The sequence below is a fragment of the Rhinolophus sinicus genome, chromosome 1 (assembly GCF_057876585.1).
Source record: "Rhinolophus sinicus isolate RSI-liver-muscle chromosome 1, RSI-T2T, whole genome shotgun sequence".
NCBI lineage: Eukaryota > Metazoa > Chordata > Mammalia > Chiroptera > Rhinolophidae > Rhinolophus > Rhinolophus sinicus.
In genome coordinates this window covers 51,302,666-51,326,035 of record NC_142501.1, presented here as the reverse complement: position 1 = coordinate 51,326,035, position 23,370 = coordinate 51,302,666, and the positions used below count along the sequence as shown (strand labels likewise).

The following is a 23,370-nucleotide window of genomic DNA, read 5'->3' as shown; positions in this document are numbered from 1 at the left end:
CATGGCAGGCGCTCTTGGGCCAGCGGCTGCGGCGGCAGGAAGCCTCTCTGGCCCCGTTCGCCTTGCCGACAGTGTCCTTGCTGCCGGCAATCACACTGGGGCTGCCCGCCCCTGCCAGGGTGAGTGGCTGAGGCGCCCTCCCCCACACCAAGCTCCCCAGCTTCTTTCACTCCCTTCTCCTACTGCCTCGCCCCACCGCCTTCACTGTTCTTTCTGCCAGAACCTGCCCCCCTGTGACTCCTCCCCACCTCTCCCCCAGGCTGATGGTGACCGTAGGACCCATTCGACAATGGGCCCTCGGGGGCCAGTCCTGGGGAGCTCCCATGCTCCCCTCTTCCTGCCCCATGGCCTGGAGCCAGAAACTGGGAGCCCCTTGCCCTCTCGCCTGCAGCCCATTCTCCTCCTGGATCCCTCAGTCTCTCATGCCCCCCTGCTGACTGGTGAGTCCTGCTGCTTTTCTGGGGGAGGGGCTGGATCCATGCAACCTGCGGAGGGCCAAGCTTGGGACAAGGGCCAAGCTTGGGACGAGTCCCATCCTTCCTGCGCCCTCTGCTGCCCGCCATCCTCCTATGCGTCTCCCTGCTGAGTCCCTGCCCGCCACCCCATGTCCTTGCTTCCTTCCATTCCTCCCCATGGCTCCCTCCTTACGCCCCCCCAACCCCATTCTTTCCAGTGCCCGGGTTTGGGCCCCTGCCCTTCCACTTTGCCCAATCCTTACTGACCACCGAGCGGTTCTCCGGGTCAGGCCTCCACCGGCCGCTGAGCCGGACCCGCTCAGAACCCCTACCCCCAAGCGCCACCGCCCCGCCACCGCTGGGCCCCCTGCAGCCCCGCTTGGAACGGCTCAAACCTCACGTCCAGCTGATCAAGGTGAGGGGAACTGGGTAGGGGAGGTGGTAAGGGGTTGTGTAACTGGGCCTCTGGGGGCTGAAAAAAGAAGGGAGGCTTTGGAAGGGCAGGGACCTGGAGGGCCAGAGAGGATGTGGCTCTTGGGGGCCACGAGGTACATGGCCCCTGGAATCCTAGCCAGATGATTGGCACCTAGCCCACTGCATCCATCCCACACCCTGTACTCCAACATGGCTTCTCAGTGGGCATCTCCTCTCCCCAGAGGCCAGCCAAGCCAAGTGAGAAGCCCCGACTGCGGCAGATACCCTCAGCTGAGGACCTGGAAACAGATGGTGGGGGAGTGGGGCCACTGAGGGATGACAGCCTGGAACACAGGGAGTCGAGCCACGGGCAGCATGAGACCAGAGGCCCTATTCCTCTCCAGCAGCACCAGCAGGTAAGGCAGTGCCCAAGTAAGAGCCCCTCAGAAGGTGTAGTTAGGAGATGCTGGCGCCTGGCATCGATGGAAGGGAGGGAGACACCGTGTTTCCCTGAAAATAAGACTGGGTCTTAGGTTAATTTTTGCTCCGAAAGATGCATTAAGGCGTATTTTCAGGGGATGTCTTATTTTTTCATGTACAACAATCTACATTTATTCAAATACAGTCATGTCATTGTCATGATGTACTGAATGCGTCCGTCTGGCTGATGATCTTAACTGGGGCTTATTTCCGGGGTAGGTCTTATTTTGGAGGAAACACGATAGGATATTAGTCCAGGGCAATGGCTGTGGGACCTATGGTTGCCCTGCCAGATCCACACTGGGGTGCAGACAGAAAGACAGAAACACACACACGCACACTTGTGTGCGTACATTCATGCGGGCACACTTACACGCGCACTCCAGCAGCCTGCCTGGCTCAAGGAAGCCATGTCCCTTGTCCCGCAGTGGGGCTGGCCTTTCACGGAGCCTTATACACGCCTACCCTGGTACTTCTCCCTGTGACCAGTGGTCCTGTTTCCAGGAAGGTGGCGAGGGCAGGAAGTGGGATGGAGCCAGCCTCAAACACTTCAACCAGAGCGCTCTCACCGTGTGAGTCACTCCATGGAGTGTTAGTTTGCTAGGACTGCTGTAACGAGCACTATATACTGGGTGGCTTAAACAACAGAAATGTATTGCCTCGCAGTTCTGGAGGCTAGAAGCGAAATCAAGGTGTTGTCAGGGTTGATTCCTTCTGACGGCTGTGCGGGAAGGAACTGTTCCACGTCTTTCTCGTCGGCTTGTAGATGGCTGTCTTCTCCATGTGTCTTCACATTGTCTTCCTTCTGTCCATGTCTGTGTCCAAATTTCCCCTCTTTATAAAGACAAGAGTCATATTGGATTAAGGCTCACGCTAATAACCTTATGTTAACTTGATTACCTCTGTAAAGACCACATTCCGGGGTCACATTCCGAGGTACGAGGGGTTAGGCTTTCCTTCATAAATATGAAGTGGGAGGGGGACACAATTCAGCCCGTAACACGTGGTAACAGTCCACACACGCGCAGTGACTCCTGCATGTCCCCATGTCCTTGGGCAATTGCACAGTCCTGGGAGACAAGGTCCTGGTCAGAGCTGGGCCTGAGGCCCCTCACCTGGATTCTGGCTTTGGAGTCCCGAGACCCCAGGGAGCTCCAGGGGAAAGGGGTGGTCAGTCTGGGGTGGGTGCAGACTTTTGGGGAGCAGGTGGGGGTAAGGAGCTCAGAGTCAAAGGCCAGAGCCTGGCTGGGAGGCAGTACTGGAGGCGTCCTGGAATCTCTCCAGAAAGGGGGCCTGTAGGGAGGTTTCCAAGACCTTGGGCAGAAGCACATGAAGCAGGAGCCTGAGAACCTGGAGCCTGAGGCCCCCTGTGTCCCTCAGGTGTTCCTTTGGGAGCAGCAGCGACTGACCGGACGGCTCCCCCGGGTAGGCACTGGGGACTCTATGCTGCTTCCCCTGGCCCAAGGTGGTCACCGACCGCTGTCCAGGACTCAATCATCCCCAGCTGCACCTGCCTCACTGCCAACCCCGGAGCCTGCCAGCCAGGCCCGTGTCCTGCCCAGCTCAGAGAGCCCCGCCAGGACCCTGCCCTTCACCACAGGTAAGACTTGGATTAGAATGGGAGGAAGGGATGGGGCACACAGAGGCTTGGGCACGAGTCCATGCCCACGTCATGGAGTTGCTCTGGACATTCATTGAGGCCATAGAGACCATTTTCTGAGACCACTTTCTTGGCCTTGTTAGATCCACACAGCGTCCATGGAGCAAGGGGATAGGTGGAGGTCCTCATTTTATACACGAGGAGACTCAGGCTCAGGAAATCTAAGGTGATAAGCTTGTGGTCAAATAGCAAGCTGGCAGTCAGGCCGGGCTGAGAATCGTCAGGATCTCCTGACAATGAGTTCCGGCCTTTCAAAAAATGATATTCATTGTTGTTGCTCTGCTTGTAAAAAGAGCTCAAAAAGCATTTTAGAAATTTTGGAAACTGCAGAAAAGCATAAAAATAGAACAAAAATCACCAGTCAGTATCCTACTACCCAGAGGCAACCGCTCTTCAATGCAGCTCTAGTCTGTCCATCTTTGTTTCAGCCATATATACACATACAAACACCCTGTGTACCATATGTAAGTACCAAGACGAGTACCATATATACATTGTACCCTGCTTTATTCAGTTACCATATGAATACTTTGTAATATAATTAACCTTTAGGAATGAAATTTTTATAGTATTTCATCACAGTATTTCATTTTTATTTAGAGGTTTGTTACTGGTTGGGCAGTTAGATGGTTACTCATTTTTCCTCATGTGAATTTCCTTGTACATAAATCTTCTCTCATCCCTAGACTTGTCTCCCCAGGGTCACTCTTGAGGAGTGGCGTCCCTAGATCAAATGGTGTGAGCATTTTGAAGCTCCCCGATGTCCTGAGACTTGCTGAAAGTGACCCTCTCACCGGCAGCATACAGGGCCTTCCTCTAGGCAGCCTGCTGGTCAGGCTGAGACAGTCACTTTCTCAAACTGCGTCTATCCTGTCACATGACCCAGTGCCACTGGGGGCTCCCAGCTCCCGGTTTGGGGTTTCTGAGGAATTCTTTCTCCTCTCGCTCACCCTTAGTCGGCTATTTGGGTCATGACATTCAGTGTAGGATCCTGACATTAGGCCTCCCTGTGTTAGGCTCTGAGTCCATGGTGGATGGATTGGGCCACGTGAGGGTCAGTGTGTTGGGAGGGCAGTGGCTGCATGGCAGTCGTGTGGGCTGGGCTGTGTGGGTGTGTATGTGAGGTAGTGAGGATCCCTGGGTCCGTGGCTGGGGGTGTGAGTCTGTGTGTGAAGGGCCAACGTTCAGGATGGGGGTGTGTGCCAAGCCTGGCTCTATGTGGATGGGAGGCGGGGGTGGCAGGCCTTGGGAACTTCCTGGGGCCGTGGCCCTGACCCTGCTCCCGGCAGGGCTGGTCTATGACTCGGTCATGCTGAAGCACCAGTGCTCCTGCGGAGACAACAGCAGGCACCCCGAGCACGCGGGCCGTATCCAGAGCATCTGGTCCCGGCTGCAGGAGCGGGGCCTCCGGAGCCAGTGTGAGGTGAGCAGGTGGGGCGGGGGCTGCAGCTCTGAGGAGGAAAGAGTGATGGAAGGGAAGAGGGTCGATGCCCTGGCGAGAAGGGGGCAGCGTGAGACGAGGGGCAATGGCAGGGACGCGGGGGAGCAGGGTCTCAGGAGCTCTGTGGGCCCTTCCTCAGTGTCTCCGGGGCCGGAAGGCCTCCCTGGAGGAGCTGCAGTCAGTGCACTCTGAGCGGCATGTGCTCCTCTACGGCACCAACCCACTCAGCCGCCTCAAACTGGACAATGGGAAGCTGGCAGGTAGGGGCCCAGTGGCGTCTGGGGCCCCCGTACGTCTCCTGGCTCACCCAGCCCACCCAGCCCATCTCTCTCATCCCAGCTCTGCCTAGCCTGTCCCTCTAGCATCCTGGACTCCCCACGCCTCCCCTAGTCCCTTTGTTGCCTACCCCCACCTTGCCTTGGGCACCCACCTGGCCTTCTTTTCAGGGCCTCCCTGCCCCTGGCCAGGCCAGAGGCTGAGAGGATTCAGCTCACACACTGGGCCTCTCTCCACAGGGCTCCTGGCACAGCGGATGTTTGTGATGCTGTCCTGTGGTGGGGTTGGGGTAAGTGGCCAGGGGCTTTCCCATAATGCCCCTCTGCCGGCTAGAAGCTCCTTGTGGACAGGTGTGTCCTTGGCCCACCAATGTCTGCTGAGTGTGGAGTCCTGTGCCTTGCACTTAGAAGGTGTTTGGTAAATGTTGAGTGAGGCTCAAAGAGCAGGGCCAAGGTCGTGTCCCTGCATAAGACCCCAGCGGTTGGGACTGGCCATTCCATGCCATCCTCCAGGCTGCTTGGCCTCCCTGGAGAGGGCTTCCAGGCAGAGTCGGGGCTGCCTGGCCTGGGGCTGTGGGGGTGCCTCCAGTGTCGTTGGTGACCCAGGCACCTCCCACCCACTCTCCAGCTTTCCTCCCTCCCTCCTCACCCTGCTTGGGGGGCTTCCTACCTTATGGCGATAAGTGCTCTCCTTACCTTAAAAGGTCCCTACAGTGGTTTCCCAGCCAGGTGTGTGGAGGCAACTAGGATGGAGGCCTAGTTCTGGAGGGAAATGGGAACGGTAGCTGGGGGGGGCTGTTTGGGAGCCAGTCAGCGCCCTATTCACAACTTCCCATTTCTTGCCACTTTCTGATTTTTCCAACTGTTGTTGCTTCTGTTTTCTCCTCCCTCCTCTCCCTCTTTGTCTGTCTCTCTCTCTTTCTTTCTCCAGCCTCTTGAGACTCTCTCTGCCTTCCTCGCCTCTCTTGGTCCGCCTCGCCCTTCCCATCTCCCCATCATGCCCCCCGGCCCCTCCCTAGCCTTGAGGCCCAGGGACTGGGTTTGGGGGGCCTCCCAGCCTGGGCTAGGGGCCCTGAGTGGAAGACAGTGGTGCAGACGGCCCCTCGAGCTCCGACCATCCCGCAGGGCCTGAGCAGAGCCAGCTGGGGCTTAAAACCCCGCCCGGCCCAAACCCCAAGTCCCGCCCAGGTAACGCCATGCCCCCTACTCTGACCGGGGAGGCAGGCGCGATGCTGCTGGCAGAGTGCTGGCAGATATGGGCTGGTGATATGGACTGAAGCTGGGAAGGAGACATCATGCTGGGACTGGGGGATACAGGAGGCCTTGCCTTTGGGCGGTGGGGCACTGGGGAGGCAGCACTGTCTGCCCAGCTCCCTGCCCCTGGGGTTCTGGCCATGGGGTGGGCACCACCCACGGGCCCTGGCTCCTGTGGGAAGCCTTGGACGATGCGGGCCCTGACTCTGGCCCCCACAGGTGGATACTGACACCATCTGGAATGAGCTGCACTCCTCCAATGCAGCCCGCTGGGCCGCCGGCAGTGTCACCGACCTGGCCTTCAAAGTGGCTTCCCGTGAGCTCAAGGTAGGAGATCATGGGTTGAAGGCGGGTAAGCCACGAAGGAGGCAGCAGGATGGGACAGCAGGGAAGGCCAGATCCAGAACCCCAGACATCTCATTCCTCTAGGGTAGCACCACAGGGTTTTGGAAGGGAAATCGAGAGCTCTGGGGACCAACTGACATTTGAACCCTAGGCTCATGTTACTTGGTGGGGAGGCAAGCCACTGTGACCTTGGACCTCTGGTCTCTTGGACCTCTGAGAGACGCAGGGTCCTGATCATCCAGGTGACTTCACACAGACCCGCTGTGTGCTGTAGGCAAGTTGCCATGTCTCTGGACATCCGAGCCCTGGCAGATTGGTTCTCTGCAGTTTAATAGTCCGGGTTGGTGCTCTGGGCTGGGCACCTCAGGGGCTTGTCCTGAGGTTTAGGAGCTCAGCTCAAGACTGTCACAGTGTCCTCAGTGTCATAGCCCCTTAGTGGGGTTTTGCAGGTAAGGGCACAGCCCTGGGTTTAAAATCCTGGCTCCACTATTTACAGCCGGGCAGCTTTGCACCAGTTGCTTAACCTGCCTAAGCTTCAGATTTCTCCTCATCTGTAAACTAGAGATAATAATAATGTTTATCTTATGGAGTTATTTTGAGGATTAGTTAACATTTGCCTCAGAGAGATGTTGTGAGGATGAAATCCAGTGTTTATAAAGGGCTTACACAGGGCCAGGCACCTATTTTTGGCCCAAGAAACAGTAGCTGTTGTTACTACAAAGTGCTCACAGCCGGGACACACCAGGGTGGGGGTTCTGTGTTCACGTCCAGCCTCAAAGCAGCGGATGCTGCCTGGGGCCTGAGTCCTGGGGCACTTCAGACGCATCCTGGCCGCAGTCAGCTGTTGCCCCATGGCTCCTTCTCTGGGTAGGAGCCTGGGGCTGCGGGCAGGTTCTTGGAGATGTGGGTCAGAGGGCTGACTGTTTGGTTGATAAGCATTCTTTCTGTTTCCAGAATGGTTTTGCTGTGGTTCGGCCCCCAGGACACCATGCGGACCATTCCACAGCCATGTAAGGCCTGGGGGAGGCCTGGGGAGGGTGAGATGGGAGACATTCCCTTCTTCCCTGAGCCGTTTGCAGCGAGGCCGGGCCCGGATCTGGGGGGACAGGAGGCTGGAGAGGTGGAGACACAGAAGGGAATGGGCTGGCAGGACCTCTCTCTCCTCGTCCCAGGGGCTTCTGCTTCTTCAACTCAGTGGCCATCGCCTGCCGGCAGCTGCAACAACAGGGCAAGGCCAGCAGGATCCTCATTGTGGACTGGGTAGGTCCCGGTGCCTGGACCCTTCAGACCCGAGAGGCTTGTGGAAAGAGCCCTGAGCCTGTTGTCAGAAGATGTGGCGTCATGTTCTAGTTCTGCATTGGCCTCCTGGGCCTCAGTTTCCCTCTGTGTAAAATGCGGGTGAAGGTAACCCCCACATCACAGGAGCTTTTGGGAGGCCCAGAAGACATGGTGTATGGGAAGGCCTTCAGCCATAACCAACTCCCACAAGAGGAGGAGCCATCTGAGGGCTGCCTTTGGCCTCTATTGGCTTCTTTCTGCAGATCTCATGTCCGCATTTCCCCTACAGGTAGTGACAATAATAGCAGAAAACATCAACATACCACTAATTGCATATGATGTATTTAATCTTGACTATACCCTGGTTTACAGTTGAGGAAAGTGAGCACAGAGAGGTTAAGTAACTTGCACACAGCCACTCACCTAGTACATCCTGAGACTGGGATTTGAAGCCAGGTGGTTAGCTGTAGCGTACACACATCTTAACTGCTAAGCTAGCCCACTCTGCACTGACATCTGTGAATGAGACATTCCGATGCAGAAGCTGTGGACAGGGGAGGAGCTTTCCACCCCTGCACCCATGCATAGTCCTGTGAGTTACCAAGTGCAGGGCCATAGCTCTTCCTGGGATGGACGGTGCTGGGCTTCCTGTAACTGAGCTTGGTCTCTGTCACCTGCATCAGTCCATGACCTTGGGCAAGACACAGTAGCGAGGGTTCCTGACGTGCCATCCTGGACTCTTCCTTCTCCTGCCACTGATCCACCCGCACACACTCTCACTAGGGTATGCCCGTGGCATGCCTCCTCCCGTCGGTCTCATAGCCACCCCCATGTAGCATACATGGAGAGACTGAGGTTCCTCGGGGGCCCGTGGATACTGGGAGCCACTCAACAGTTTAGCTCTAGGAACCCCGGTTTCCTCACCCCCAGGCTAGGGTTTTGTTCCTCAAAACCCTCCTAACCTGTTCCAGTTCCCATCTCCCTGCTTTCAGACTTTCCCTAATCCACTGCCCATCTCCCCGCACAGGATGTTCACCATGGCAACGGCACCCAGCAAACCTTCTACCAGGACCCTAGTGTGCTCTACATCTCCCTGCATCGCCATGACGACGGCAACTTCTTCCCAGGCAGTGGAGCTGTGGATGAGGTAACCGCATGTCGGGTCTACCCCTTCCAGCCCCATTGACTCTCCCTCAGGGCTCTGCCTCTGTCACAACTAGCTGTGTGATCCTGGGCAGATTGTTTAGCCTCCCTGGTCCTGTTTCTCCATCTGGAAGTGAAGAAGGTGGACAAGCTGATCTTGCAACACGAATATCCTGGGATTCCCCTCCTGGGACTCTGCTCTCCTCATGTCTCTTTTGCGTCCTGTTTTCCAGGTGGGAGCTGGCAGTGGTGAGGGCTTCAATGTCAACGTGGCCTGGGCCGGAGGTCTAGATCCCCCAATGGGGGATCCTGAGTACCTGGCTGCCTTCAGGTGAGAGCTCTAGGTGCCCGGCAGCCCACCCTCTCCAACAGCACCAGGTTGGAGGTGATCAGTTGACTTGTCAGTCTGTCCTCATCCAATTACTAGACATTATATACCAGCCCCGACACCAAGACAAACAAAAGGAAAGGCACTGTTACACTGGCCTCTAGTAGCCTCCACTCCCGATAGGAAGACAGGAAACAGAATGAAAAAGTCAAAGAATGCTTTATAAAGTCACACATTATCATGAGCCAATGTTGAAATGAATGTTGAGAGACGGACAGGGTAGAGTGAGCAGAGTTGCCACCTTCAGTCAAAGAAACCTGCCTGGAGGAGGTGGGCTTTTTGCAGATGAGAAACTTAAGTTGTGGAGGAAGAAGGAAAGCAGATGGTGTCCATATTGGGGGAGGTGCTTAAGAAAAGCCACTCTAGAATAGCAGCTTTAGGCTCCATTCAGGAGCCCGTACATATTTTACTCTGTGGTCCCTGTACTCCATTTGAGAAAAGGAACCCTGGAAGTAGGTCTCCAAATACGTTTCTGGAGATATTCTCCATGAGAGCTACCTGTAGGAGCCCTGGACTGGCGTTCCTGGTATCTGTGCCCAGAGCCTGGGGCCTGGAAAGACACCAAAATGGACCCCAGAGGTGGGTCAGGGATGGAGGGAGGCAGCCGTAGGGGCGGTAGGCGCCGAAGAGGAGAATGGATCTGGGTGGTCCAGGACTTCAGAGTCTAGTCATCCTGGTCAACTCTTAGGTGGCGAGTGGCAAGGTGTGTCAACTCAGTCTAAAGAGGGTAGCAACTAACTACAGGGTATTTCCAGTCCTTGAGGCTCAGCGATCTGCCCCTTCCCTGTGGCCCTGTCCACTGTACTCTACAGACACATACACACACTCATCCTTCTTTCATTCCCGCTGGTGACCATCCTTGGCTCCTTCCTGCCTTATACCAGTTAAGAGCACTGGGTGGCTGAGTCCTCAGGCTGTGCCAGGGACATGGGTGGCCAGCCAAGGTCACAGAAGTCAGAGGGATTTGCTAATCCCGCTGGGAGAGTGGGTGTTTCAGAGTCCTAAGAGCAGGGGGCCCCACAGTAAAGTTGGTGGGAGAGGGCTGGCACCAGGCAGAGGCCCTCGGTCTCTGTGCCCACAGCACTGCACAGCACGGTGAGCCCCTCTTCTCCTCACCCCCTCACAGGATAGTCGTGATGCCCATCGCCCGAGAGTTCTCTCCGGACCTGGTCCTGGTGTCAGCTGGGTTTGATGCTGCCGAAGGTCACCCAGCCCCACTGGGTGGCTACCATGTTTCTGCCAGATGTAAGGAGGGCCCAGCGCCGGGGGCGAGGGGCACAGAGAATGAGGAAGAGGCTGGGAGGGGACGACTGCCCAGGTCAAGGGCAAGGTGGCAATGGCCAGCCCAGGACCATGAGTGTGAGGACTGGGAGATGGCAGCTGGCCTCAGAATTCCCTGGGCTTTCCCAGCCTGGCACAGCCCAGGACCCGGTCCCATGACCAAGTCCATTCACTAAGTCACACCCTGGGGACTTATGTCCGATAGACAGGAAGCTCAGCCACAGGACTGCCCTCACCCCAGTTGTGTCATTCCCAGGCTGCGCTGGCAGCTTCTCCTGAGGGAAGATGGGGAGGAATAGTGTTCTCAGAACAGAGGGCCACGAGGCCTGGAGGACACAAAGAAGACGGTGTGGCACAGGGACAAAGACTGGCTGGAGTCGGTGCTGCTGGTTCAAGTCCTAGCCTTGCCACTTACTAGCTGTGGGCCCTTGTGAAAGTCCCTTAACCTCTCTGAGCCTTGGGGGAGGCATAATAATAGGTTTTACATGGGACTCCATATGAAGGCACTTGGGAAAGTAGAGTTATGCATCTGCGTCATTATATATAAGGGGAGAAGCAAGCAGGGAAATAATAGGTAGAGAGGATCCACTGCTCCACCCCCACCCCCACCCATTCTTCCCCTCCCAACCATCTAGGTTTTGGGTACATGACGCAGCAGCTGATGAGTTTGGCGGGAGGTGCAGTGGTGCTGGCCTTGGAGGGTGGCCATGACCTCACAGCCATCTGTGACGCCTCTGAGGCCTGTGTGGCTGCTCTTCTGGGCAACAAGGTAAGCTGCCCGCCTCCCATCTGTGCCTCTCTGGGGCAAGGAGCCCAGCTCTCCCAGGACTGCCCCGAACAGCAGGCAGATGGGGCGCCTCACAGATGGGGGGGGGGGGTGGCCAGGCCTGGCATGAGGAGGATGGAGTGGATGCCTCTTCCCCGGGTCAGGTCTAGAGCCAGCACCTCCTGCCCTAGGCAGAGCCAGGAGCACATGCCTGTTTGTGCCCAGAAAGCGGGGTCCTTGGGGTGGGAGAGAGCTGGGCTGGGGGTATCAGAGACTGGCGGGTGATGTACTCTTTTCGTCTGTAGGTCGACCCCCTTTCAGAAGAAGGCTGGAAGCAGAAACCCAACGTCAACGCCGTCCGCTCTCTGGAAGCAGTGATCCGGGTGCACAGTGAGTGTGGAGAGAGGACACCCGCTGACCCCAGACGTGGGAGAACCTGAGGGGTCTCTGTTCCCAGTGACCAGGTCCCCAGGGCTTCTGCCACCAGCCAGGCCAGGGACCCTCAGGCCGGGCAGGACTAGGCTTCCTATAAGGTACCCTAGCCAGAATGCTGGCATAGCCCTCCCAGGGTGGATACCCTTGGAGCCCTCCAAATGGACCCAGCAGGGACTACCAGACAGTGGCCTCCTCAAGGCAGGATGGGCCTCCCATCTCCAGCAACAGCCCTAGGCCAGGCCAGGCCAACAAGACTTAGGCCACGTTTGCCAAAAGTGCTGCTTCCAACATAGACCCTCAGTCCTGGCTGCAGGGGGTCTCGAGCTCCGCTTGCTTTGGGGGCTGTGTCTTAGAATAATCCCACATTTGGAAAGCACTTAAAGTGTTCAACATCAACTCAGCACCTATGGAGCATTTTACGTAAAGACCCATGATCTATGCTAGGGATACAGAAATGAATAAGAGAGATTTCCTCACATCTGGGGCTCAGTGAGGAAGCATATGTAATGTGAAGACGCTGCTGGTACTTTGTACGGAGCCTGCACGCCGGGTGTGTTCCTTGGACTTCTCACAGCAGTACACGGGGGTCGTGTCCATGGTCTGGGGGTGGGGGGCAGCGGGCGCCCAGGGCAGGTGACTGGCTTGCCGATAGCCATACAGAGCGGCCATGGTGATGGTCGGCTCTCCTGGTGCTGTGTCCTTCCGCCTCCCACCTGCTTCTGTCCTGTGTGCTGGGCTGAGCATTGCTGGGGGCTGATGTGAGTGGCAACCTGTGCTCCAGGCGGCCAGGGCTTGGGATCTGTGCGGTCACTCTGATGCACACCCCGTCTGTGGAAAAATGGGTCAGAGGTGGCCTTTCAGCTGAAGGGGTGGGAGGAATGGCTTGGGCATCTACTAGGCCACCTCATAGCTATGCTGAATCTGCTCTGCAAACTCTGTCATGGTTGCGGGGGCCAAGAAGGGGAAGGCATTGTGTTGAAGGTAGAAGCAGGTGAGAGAACCGACCCCACACAGGCAAGGACACACCTGATACTCTGGGACCCTTGGTCTAAGATGTGCCATCTCAATATCAGTCTAGGATGTGTGGCATGGCAGGGGAGGGGCTTGTTTTCCTCAATGCTTTCTGACTCGGCTTCTTGTCTCAGGTAAATACTGGGGCTGCATGCAGCGCCTGGCCTCCTCTCCAGAGTCCTGGGTACCCAGGATGCCAGGGGCTGACACAGAAGAAGTGGAGGCAGTGACTGCACTGGCATCCCTCTCCGTGGGCATCCTGGCTGAGGAGAGGTAATGCCAGACCCCTGACTAGCAGCCTGTTCACCCCTCGGGCCCTCCCAACTTGAGGATCCCAGATCCTGGCACAGCTATCCCAGCTGTGCCAGGGAAGCTGGGCTGAGGCCCTTCATGCAGCCCCTGGCCCCACAAGAAACCCCATGCTTGTCCTCCCCCAGGCCCTCTGAGAAGCTGGTGGAAGAGGAAGAACCTATGAATCTCTAAGGCTCTGGAAGGGGTCTGCCTGCCCACGCTGCCCTTTGGACCTGGTTCTCTTCACACCTCTGGCAACAGTACCTGTTCCCAGGGTCTTCAGAAATCCTCTGGGCAGGTACTTGGGGCCAGAGAACAGCCCCTTGACAGTCAACCCAAGGAGCCTGAGAAGGCCCCTGGGTCGAGGCTAGGGACCAAAGAGAACCCTAAGGGGACCGGCTGGGTAGCCGGCCAGACCCCAGTAGGGCTCTCCTTAGTCTGCCCCTGTGGGGTCCAGGCCCCTGCGGGGCCCCCATTCCTCAGGACTGCACGGAGGAGTACTGGCCGGTTGGGCCCACCCATAACCACTATTCTTGGCTCTGTAGACCCTGGACTTTGCACTCAGCCCCAGGCTCCACACAGAAATGTGAACTTGGCTTTAGCCAGGGTGGCCCTTCCTATGCTCTGAGGGCTGGAGTGGGGGTAACGGGGATGGGTAAGAGGAGCCAAGGCGTCCTATAACCCTGAGTGCAGGGAGTCCCTCCTCTTGCCTGCTTCCTCAGATGACTCTGGAAGCTACCCCCTCCCCCCACTGGGCAGTGAAACACAGCTTTCTCAAGAGCAGTCATCAGCAGGCCTCCCGTCTGGTCCCTGCTCCTGCCAGAGGCCACCCTCCGTTGCCCATCTCAGTGCCCTGGAGGAGCAGACAGGTGCTCTCGGAGTTCTGTGCTTCCTGATCCCATGGTGCCAAACCATCCTCTCCCCTCAGAAGCACAGGGTGACCCCCAGGGATCCCTCAGTCACTGCCCCCCTCCAGGAGCCTTCTCTTTCTGGGACCTTTCCCACCCCAGCTCTGACTCCTGCCCCACATAGGACTAGCTTGACTGACGGGAAAGGGGGTGGGAGTGTGGGTGCAAGACATGGGGGAAAGGGGGCTGCTGGCTAAGTCAAGATTTCTGGGGTCCAGGCCTGGGGTCAAGAAGGAAAATATTTGAGTGTGTGTGTGTGTGTGTGTGTGAGAAAGAGAGAGAGAGAGCGAGAGAGAGAAAGAGAAAGAGAGAGAGAGGCAGAGGGAGAGAGAGGGAGAGAGAGAAAGCACGTGCATACACACGTGCATGCATGTGTGTCTTCCCTAAAACCACCATACCCTGTGTATGTATGCATGTTTTTGTAAAAAAGAAAAAAAATGGAAAAAAATCCGAACAATAAATGTTTTATTTGCTTTAAAAGGTACCTGTGAAAGGGCCTGGGGCTGAGGGGTGTGCTGCGGACACACGGCTGCACAGCACAGTATGCATATGCGTCTGGTTAGATATGGAGAAGGGACTGGGCAGGGCTAAGGGGCAGTCCCCCTCAGCTCCTTGCCCTTCTTGGGCAGCTGCTCTGTAGGAAGAATCCATTCTGAACACACCCTAGCTACCCCCACCTGCTCCACCTCGGGTAATAAAGAGGCGGCAGCTTTGGGCTTAGTCCATAGACAGAGGGCCCATTGTGGCAGGCGGGAGGGGGGAGGGATATATAGACACTCAGACCTGGCTCACTAAGGCATCCCCAAAGGGTCGTAAAGACCTACCTGAGTTTCAGTCCTAGCTGGGAGCTCAGGTAAGTCAGATCGCCTCCCGGAGCCTCTGTTTATCAGTGAAAGGCTCCAGAAATAGACACTATTTATGGTTCCTGCTCTAATGCACCATGACTTCTTAAGCATATACTGAGCGTAGGAGAGAGAACAGAATGGGTGAGGTAACAGGCCCAGACAAGCTCACCCAGTACAAGCAGGAGGACAGTGCCAGGGCTGCCAACGCCTGTCTTTATGGTTCTGAGTGGGCCAGGCTTCTCCAGCCAGCAGGAGTAACAGGCTCGTTAACTCAGACCTGGCCCAAGCCTTCACAGCCTGAGCGAATGAAGGGAAGCGGGTCTGTCCCCTTCCCATTTGTCCTGGCCTTTTGGGCGACAGATACTAAATGCCATTGGGGTGGCTGAGGCTGTGTCCATGGGCACCCTTGCCCTGGCCACAGGTGTGCTGAAAGCCGGAGGAGGAGAGCCAAGCTAGTGGGTTCCCCCATGCCAAGGGGACGGGAGGGAGAAGTTCTTCAGCCCCTGAGATTCCAACCCCCTCCCCTGCCCGCCAGGGCACAGTGTGAGCTAAAGAAATGGCTTAATGAGACAACTGGAGACCCAGCACCACCCGCCTTCTCACCCACTGCTCCCACCGTCACTCCCCAAGAAACAACCAGAGGCTTTCTGATACAAATGGCCGCTGTATTTCTGCTAAAGTGACAGTGACACAGATAAGGCGAAGAGCTGAGGGGCTGGACACAGGTGGGCAAAGGGTAGACTGTGCAAAATGGCAACCTAACAAAAAGATACTTGTACCAGTAGCCCCTTCCCTCCCGAGTCAGGTGAGCCCTTGGGCCAGTGTGTGTGTGGAGAGCAGATCTTGTCTTTCAGAAGGGAGATTAAAAAAGACGAGCTTTAGGTGAAGGGCAGTGAGAAGGGGCAGGAGAGGTGGGGGTGGGGCATCTCATGGCCCGGGGTTGTTCTGGGTGATCTGGCTGTGACGGGCAGGAGTGAGGAGGTGGAGTGGAAATGCAGGGCTGGAGGTGTGTGGGCAAGGTCTGAGGGGTCCTTCCAGCCTACACCATGCCGCCCCCACCCAAAGGCCCTTCTGGGGCCAGGAGTACCTTCCCGCAAGACCCTTAGTCTGGCCTCATTTGTTGAGTCCTACTCTGGGGTGTGTGGTACAAGTAAGAGGGAGGATTTCAAATGGTGAAGAAGATAACGGGCTCTTGTACAGTCATGGGAGACCAGCTGTGGGTGGAAAAGGGACACCGAACTCTGCTCAAGTCCCCAGTCCCTTTGGAGGAACAAGAGGATGGGGTGCTGGGGTTGGGGTTGAGAGGTCTCGACTAGAGACCCCTTACTTGACCTGACCTCGCTAGGTTCCCACCTGGGCCTGAGGGAGCGTTGCTGGGGTGGTAGGTACCAAACCACCTGCCCCCTGCCCCAGGCACAGGTCAAGACCTCACTGCCCCTTCACTGTTACCCTGGCCCTGCTTACAAAGATTCCTCACTGAGTGCTAAGAAAATAGATCCATTAAAAAAGCTGCTCTCCGGCCAGACCAATGAGGAGCAACACGGCAGGACCCCTTTCCACAGCACCTAGGTCTCCCCAAAGGGGAGGGGACAGCTTCCCAGGAGACAAGGTCCTCCTGCTGTGTATTTTCTGCCACAGTTCTGGGGTCCCTGGGGGTGGGGCAGGCCCACCTGATGTCTCAGAAGCTGAGTCCAGGCCCTGAGGACCCCAGGCGCAGAGACCTCACTCCCTGGGTCAGAAGTCGCTGAGGATGCTGATGTCAGCAAAATCAGCCCGGTAGCGGTGGGCATAGAGGCTGAGCAGGAAGGCCCATTTGAAGGCAATGAAGCTCCAGACGCAGGACAGGTAGTAGCTGTTGGGGTCTGTGAGGCCTGCAGGGGAGAGGAGCCCGATTGTGACTCTAGAAGGCTTTGCCCTCCTCCCCAGCCCATATGCCACAAGCCTGGGGCCACCCTTCCCCACAACCTCCGACAGAGGCTGAGCCAATCCTACAGAGATTGAGTGTGATACTTCAGCGTTTGCAGGTAGGAGGCAGTGGGGATGAGGGAAGGTCAGAGCTGGCCAATCACGGGTTTGTATTATCTACTCCGCTCTTGTGACTTTTACCCTACACCTCTTGCAAGGGACTTTAGCATCAGACTCCCTAGGGGCAGGGACAAAGGCCTTTGGCTCCTTGCTGGTTGCAGCCACCAGGGGGCGCTCCGATCCCACTACATGGTATGGCAATTAACCACACTGGGTGCGGACTTGCAGTGTGCACTGTGCTCCACACCTCCCTTGCATTTCATTGAACCTTCCAACCCCACGGGTGGGTACTCATTCTCCCACCTTTAACAGTGAGAAAACCCAAGCATGGGAAGTAAACTGCCCAGTCCCTTGGATGTAAACTGGAACCAGGTCCAGGATACCAGGTCTACTCCTGAACCCGATCCACCCCTCCCACACCGGCCCTCCCCTCCCAGCACCCTCTCTCCCCTCCCACACCGGCCCTCACTCTGGTGTCTGGTGATGGCTAGCACGAGGAAGGTGCAGAAGGTGGCGATGGAGACAGCTGAGAAGAGAACGCCCACGAAGAAGAAGCCACGCAGCCCCTTGAGCCAGGTCCTCCAGTAATCTTGCATATACATCACGTGTGTCACCAGGACCCACAGAGCCAGCACACCTGCGGGACAGACGGGTCAGCCGGACTGACGCTGCAGTTCCCCTCTCCTCCTCACCCAGCCTCCAGCCACTGAACCCAGGGATCCCCAGGGCCTTTGAGGTCCGATTGGCCAGACCTACTTGCATAATAATATTAAGATAATGTTGGCCTGTTTATTCTCATTCCCTCATGAGTGGAGTTTTCCGGAGGCTGCAGGGCCTGATATCACCAGGACCTGAATGCAAAAGCAGGTAAGAGAATCTCGCTGCCTTCTATTAGCAACACCTTCATAAAAGAGATTGGCAAAAATATAAAGCCCCGTCATTCTTCTCCCTAATTTTTTTGTTTTGAAAAACATGACTCTTTCTCACACACACAAAAATTGTTACTTATGTTAATGTAATCTTATTTTTAATATTATTTTAAAATACGCTCAGTTTTAACTTCTAATATGGTACATATTGACAGATATAACCCACAAAATTTCCTTGGGGTTTCATGACTTTTCGAGAGTGTAAAGGATCCTGAAACAAAAGTTTGAGGACTGCTGCAGTCCAGCCTGCTTTCCAGGGACTTCCCACTACCTCCTCTGAGGGCCACCCACGTGGGAAACAGGCCTCCCACCCTGACGCTCCTCCACCTGGCCTGCAAGGGCCACCGCGTCAAAGTTTCTAGACTTTCTTCTTACCCATGGTCAGATTCCATGTCACTCCCTCCAATTTGCAACCTTTCCTGAGCCCGCCTTCTGGGCCTGGCTGGGCACTTGCCCTACAATGCCAGCTGCCATTCAGCAAATACAATAAGTACCCTCTGTGCCAGGCTGTGCCTGCCTTGCAGCCCAAAGAGTAGAACAAATATCAATTCCATTGGCAAGGGTCTGGAGCAGGGCCACAGGGTTCCTGCAAGGGAGGATTGAGGAAAGAGGCAGAGCCAGCTGCAGGCTTGGCCGTGTGGGCTACACAGGCTGGGGACCCAGGAGACCTGTGCACGTGTGGGACACGTGGCTGGGGAAAGTGGTTATCTGTGGCAAGAAAGTGCAGAAAGGAAAGTTGATAGGGAGGTGGGGGTGGCAGAGTGCTTTGACTGAATCTATGATATTTCATTTCTTAGTATGGTAAGTGTAAGGGAGTTTGTTAAATCATCTATCATTTTTCACATGCCCAAAATGTTTCATCATTTTTTTTTTTTTAAAGTTAGGGAAAACAAAAGGCAGAGGGGAGCAACATCACAGAGCTATGCTCCGGTTACCAGCTCAGAAGCTGTCACAATTCAGGCGGCCTGACAAGGGACAGAAACCATGAGACTGCAAGCCAGGAAGCCTCAGGCCTGGCACTGCTGTGCCACTCGTGACCTCTCAGAGCCTTGGTTGTTTTACATCTAAAAATGGGTGAGCCCCAACATCCCGCCATCCTAGGAACTTGGCAACTTCAGGGTTCTACCCTAGTGAGGGCACAGCCCCACCTACCCCCGCAGCTTCCCCTGCCCCCAGTTCACCCACACTCTCCCTGCTCTGCCCCTGTCCACCCCCAATCTTCCTCAGGGGTCGGAGACCGGGAAAGGTCCCTCCACCCCTGAGATCAGGGTGAGCCAGTACAAGCACTTCTCCATCCCGGCCTCGGCAGGAAATGGGAGGAGGCCAGAGGTGGACCAAATAGCAATCCCACAGCTTCAACTTACATTGTACATGTTTTGGATTGTGTGCCAGCGCCCTTCCCAGAGTTCTTTCCAATCTTCTCATGTGCATCCTAAGTGTTCATTTGGGGAGCTGTTTGATTTCTTAAAAGGCCCTAGGAAGGGGTCTAATTGTCTCTGAACACATTTGAGAAACAGTCAGATGGGCACCTTCTGGGATAGCCCGACTTGCCCTCTGTCTCCTCAATATGCCACGAAGGGGCTGGAGTAGATGAGTTCTAGATCCTTTACCACTCAAAGATTCTGGAAGCCAGCTCAGGAGAAAAATAAGGAGGTCAAGCAATTCCTCTGTGACTCAGCAGTTTCTGGGTTAGGAAATGGTGAAATAGGGGCCTGTGGAAATACCATCTCTTAGTCCATTGGCCATGCTCCAGCAGTGCCCCCAAAACACCGACCTCCAGATATCCCCATGTACCAAAAGGACCCGAGCAGGAGGAAAAGGAAGATGGCCATCTTGGGTGTTCTAGGTCCCAGTTCTTTGTTAACAAGCAGGCACAACCATCCCCACCTCTCACTGCCCCTTGCACACAGACCTCACCTCTAGATAAACACAAGCCAAGTCTGGAAACAGGCCCATTCTCACCCACCCTGGTTCCTACCACTTTCCATGGAAGAAGGATCTACCCCACCAACTCCACTCAAGGTGGTCAGTGAAGGAGCAGGAGCCCCCACTCATCCCCATTCCACACCTCAGGCAGGAGGCAATTATCCCTCAGCCATGTCCCCTTCCTTAGGACACTGGGCTCCAAGAAGCCTGATCTGCAGAATTGAGGACAGAATGGACAGGTCTCCAGGCCCACCAGGCTGCATGTCCATGGCAGACACCACTCCTCACCTCACCCTCAAGGAGCAGGGCCCCTGCTCCACTGGGGGCTCACAGGTGACAGGCCAAGGGCAAGGAAGGCACACGGCTAGTCATGAAGGTATCCCCAAGTGTCTGGGTTGAAGGTGAGGAGACAAGAGGAACCCAGCGGAGCGCAAAGGGGAGTGAAGACAAGTGGAACACGGGCCTGGGCCCTGCTATGTTCTTGTACCCCTGTCCTGGGGGAAAGCAGGGCCCGGGTCCCAGGGCTCCTCTGGCTCACAGCTCCCATGGGAAGAACACAGCTGTTTAGATTCCTGGGGCAACTTTCCTATTTTTCTCTTTCCTTGTCTGTTGGACGTAGAGCAGCAGTCTGTGTTTCCCCAGGGGTCCCACGGCAGCACTATTTCTTCTGCAATTGCCTTTCCTCCAAGCCTCTTCTTCCCAGATAACACCAGGAGGGGAGAGAGTGGGTCTCCACCCATGAATGCTTTTCCCGCTGGACCCAGGGGCTCCAAGCTGACCCTGTCCCAGAAACCAGCACCCCCACTGGCCCTTGCTTGGTACACAGGCAGAAGAAGCACGCTGGGGCTACCCTTGGGTGACTTGGCAGTTTTTAGGCTGAAAAATGCCAAGTCAGAAGTGGGGTGCTCACGAGTCAGTAAATTCGCTGATGCTTCACCCCCAAAAGAGGAAGAAGGCTGACTGGCTATGGACTCTCCCAGAACCCACTGAGGGTGGAGAGGGCCCGTGTGCAGCCATGGCCTGACAAGCCCTCCCCTGCCTACCACTACCACCACCACCACCACCACCACCACCACCACCACCACCACCACCAGGCAGCTTTGGCTTGTCCATGGCCACCTCCTGGTTGTCAAAGGCCAGACTGTCCTAGTGCCTCTCCCTGCAGGCAACTCCACAGCTGGCCTGCCTCAGAGGGAAGCTTGCAGGGAGGGAGAGGGCAGAGTTGGGTCAGAGGGAAACCCCAGGACTCCCTGGAGTATAAGCCAGAGGGCCTATTCCACGTCTCTCCAACAGGCAGCTGTGAGATGAACGAGAGAGGACACAAAACTACAATATTTCAGACCTGAAGAGGGGGTCTCAGAGATCATATCCCTCAGTGGCCTTTCTTCCCACTCCTTACAGATGAGGGAGCTGAGGCCCAGGAGACACTGATGGGCCCAAGGTCACATACAGCTAACTAGGGCTCACTCCACCAGGCCAGACTCTAATACACCCAGCTCTGATCCCAGGGCTGGCCCTCCCTCCTCACGCCCTACCAGCCCTTCATCTCAGGTCTTATCAGTACAACCAGAGGGCATGGCCTGAAGATACCACCTTCCTGAGGGGAAAGCAGCAGGGCTGACAAGAAACAGGAAAAAACTGCAAGGAGAAGAGACCAGGAGAAATGGTAGATTGCTGGGGAAGGAGTCAAGGGTCTGTAGATAACTGAGCAAAGGTGGCCTGGCTGCCCTCAGGAAGGACAGGAACCCACAGGTGGTGGGGCATCCAGGGAGACATACATGAGAGCAGCCCCGCTAGGGTGCCCACTGCCCTTCCTTGGTGACCCCCTGTGCTCTGCTTGGCATTGCTTAGGCTGTGGCTATGTATGCCCCTGTTATAAGGCAGTACCCCGACCTCTCATTCCTTCTCTATCCAGGAATGGTACTCAGTAAGCTTGGGAGCAATGAGTAACTCTAGTTATTTTTCATTAGTCCATTTAGGATTCTTTGGGCAGAGGATTTTAGAAATAGAATAAGATCATCATATGTAAAATCATTATTCTTAGATGTATTTTTTTCCCCAAAATTCTTTTCCCACGCACATTATTTCATGTAGCTGTGTAACCCCGGGCAAACTATTTACTCTAAGCCTCAGTTTAAGGCTTATCTGTAACATGGGCCCAATAATAATGCCTATTTCATAGAAGTAATGTAAAGATTAAACGAGATGATGGAAGCAGATTGCTTAACACAGTGAGTGCCTGGCACATACAAAGCATTAAAAAAAAAGTTAGCAAGTAAAAATAATTGTTCCATCTTCACATCAATTCTACAACACAGAGAGGTTAATGGCATGCCCAAAGGGTGCACAGCTAGTACAGAGCGCTGGTGAGTACAGGGCCTCCACCAGGGCACTCACGTTCTCACTCTAGTACTCGCCTCCCCTTCCCTCCTTGAGGCACAGAAAAGGCGGCCAGTGGGATTTAGCAGACCTTGGTGGAGGAGCCACAGCACAGTGGTGGCAAAGAGACACCAACATAGCAGAGAGAAAATGTCCAGTTTCCATCAGATCCCTAGGCGGCCCTCCAGGTGGCAAAGAGACACCAACATAGCGGAGAGAAAATGTCCAGTTTCCATCAGATCCCTAGGCGGCCCTCCAGGTCTCCACGAAGGACTCTGATGTGGTGGAGTCCACACTGGAAGGAGGCAGGTGGGCTTCCCCAGGAATCCCCAGCCAACCTTTCCACTTACGCCTTCTCTGCCCTCACCCATCCCCCAGAACAGGTGTGTGTGTTTGGGGGTCTTCACACCTAGATGTGTAATAGCGTGTGAAGGTGGCAAGCGAAGCGGGCGCACAGGGAGGACGCTGTTATTGGCAGGAGGGCAGAGGGGCCTCGAGCTAACCCGGGCAGCGGCGGCTGCGCAGCCGACTTGAGCAAACAGCCCCAGCCGGACGTCGGCACCCGGGATCGCGCCAGGGCTCGGCTGGCATCAGGTCCCGGCGGCACCCGAGGAATGCCCAGGCCGCGCGGGGCCTGCGCTGCCAATGGATGTTTTTGGGTAAACACCCCACCCGCTCCCCGGGGAAGCGCCGCCCTCGAGGAGCCTCCCGAGCAGCTGACAGCGCCTCCCCACGCCCGCATGTCCGCAGCCGCGCCCCAGCGCCCCGGGAGCCTCAGGGTACCTGCGAGCCCCCCCATAGCCGCAGTTCCCGGCTGGCTGTAGACCACTGTCCAGACGAGGAAGATGGAGAAGCCGGCCACAGAGCTGAGGCCGGAGTAGGCGGCGCGGACGCCGAGCTGCATGCGAGACGGAGCCATGGGCTGCGAACGCCGGGCCGGAGGAGCGCCGCCGAGAGTCACAGGTGCAGGGTCCGAAGCGGGAGCTGGCGCCGAAGCCGGGAGCTGCTGGCCGCGCGGCGCTCCGCCCCGGCCCGCCCCCCGCGCCGCCGGCACAGCGCCCTCCCCGGCCGGAGGCCGCTGGCTCCCAGTGCCGCAGACCGCGCGTCTGCAGTTTGGCACCGTGAGGTCCTTGGGCCCTCTGATCGTCAGGGGGATACCTGTTAAAACGCAAGTCCCAGGCTCATCCTCAGACCTACTATATCAGGATATTTGGGCGTTGGCGGGGCCGACAATACATGTTGATACAAGCCATCTGTGGTGACTGCTTTTACAATTTAATCTCTGAATAGGAAGCACATTCTCGTTTAAAATTTTAGATTGAAATTTCTCGTTAAAAATATAAAAATGAAGGAATAGGAAAGTACACAGTGAATATGATTCCTTCCACCTTGTGCCCTATCAGCCAGGTTCCTTTCCCAGACTTTCTTTATACACATCTCA

At 56.1% G+C, this 23,370-nt stretch overlaps 2 protein-coding genes across 8 annotated transcripts in view; one reads left to right on the top strand and one right to left on the bottom strand.

Annotated features, from left to right (window-relative positions):
• HDAC7 (histone deacetylase 7) overlaps positions 1-14,305 on the top strand; it is a 35,432-nt gene extending 21,127 nt beyond the window's left edge. For 4 of the 6 annotated variants that reach the window (XM_074325781.2, XM_074325784.2, XM_074325783.2 and 1 more), the window contains 18 exons: positions 9-119; positions 260-440; positions 674-870; positions 1,112-1,285; positions 2,730-2,949; positions 4,299-4,432; positions 4,590-4,710; positions 4,966-5,015; positions 6,199-6,306; positions 7,279-7,334; positions 7,497-7,584; positions 8,630-8,749; positions 8,979-9,076; positions 10,260-10,378; positions 11,050-11,183; positions 11,486-11,570; positions 12,761-12,899; positions 13,064-14,305. In XM_074325781.2, the coding sequence (XP_074181882.2) occupies positions 9-119; positions 260-440; positions 674-870; positions 1,112-1,285; positions 2,730-2,949; positions 4,299-4,432; positions 4,590-4,710; positions 4,966-5,015; positions 6,199-6,306; positions 7,279-7,334; positions 7,497-7,584; positions 8,630-8,749; positions 8,979-9,076; positions 10,260-10,378; positions 11,050-11,183; positions 11,486-11,570; positions 12,761-12,899; positions 13,064-13,109 (2,181 nt within the window). In that variant the 3' untranslated portion in view covers positions 13,110-14,305. The remainder of the gene's footprint in view (positions 1-8; positions 120-259; positions 441-673; positions 871-1,111; positions 1,286-2,729; positions 2,950-4,298; positions 4,433-4,589; positions 4,711-4,965; positions 5,016-6,198; positions 6,307-7,278; positions 7,335-7,496; positions 7,585-8,629; positions 8,750-8,978; positions 9,077-10,259; positions 10,379-11,049; positions 11,184-11,485; positions 11,571-12,760; positions 12,900-13,063) is intronic. The other 2 variants (XM_074325782.2, XM_074325786.2) reach the window with 1 other exon arrangement.
• SLC48A1 (solute carrier family 48 member 1) lies at positions 12,013-23,019 on the bottom strand. 2 transcript variants are annotated; one of them, XR_012493999.2, is made up of 4 exons: positions 22,713-23,019; positions 17,165-17,332; positions 16,341-16,541; positions 12,013-12,443 (listed from the first exon to the last, which is right to left on the bottom strand). XR_012493999.2 is itself a non-coding variant. In XM_019748372.3 (3 exons), the coding sequence occupies exons 1-3, from the start codon at positions 22,846-22,848 to the stop codon at positions 16,405-16,407; spliced, it is 441 nt and encodes a 146-aa protein (XP_019603931.1). In that variant the 5' UTR covers positions 22,849-23,017; the 3' UTR covers positions 15,315-16,404. The 2 variants fall into 2 exon arrangements, 1 of the variants encoding a protein (XP_019603931.1); XM_019748372.3 differs by lacking the exon at positions 12,013-12,443 and having other exon boundaries at positions 15,315-16,541; positions 22,713-23,017.
• Between the last annotated feature and the right edge of the window lie 351 nt (positions 23,020-23,370).

Coding starts and splice junctions, on each gene's coding strand:
- SLC48A1 (XM_019748372.3), bottom strand. CDS start 22,848: ATGGCTCCGTCTCGCATGCAGCTCGGCGTCCGCGCCGCCTACTCCGGC. Junction 17,333..22,712: donor GGCTATGGGGGGGCTCGCAG/GTACCCTGAGGC, acceptor TCTGTCCCGCAG/GTGTGCTGGCTCTGTGGGTC. Junction 16,542..17,164: donor AGCCATCACCAGACACCAGA/GTGAGGGCCGGT, acceptor TCTCCCCTGCAG/GCCTCACAGACCCCAACAGC.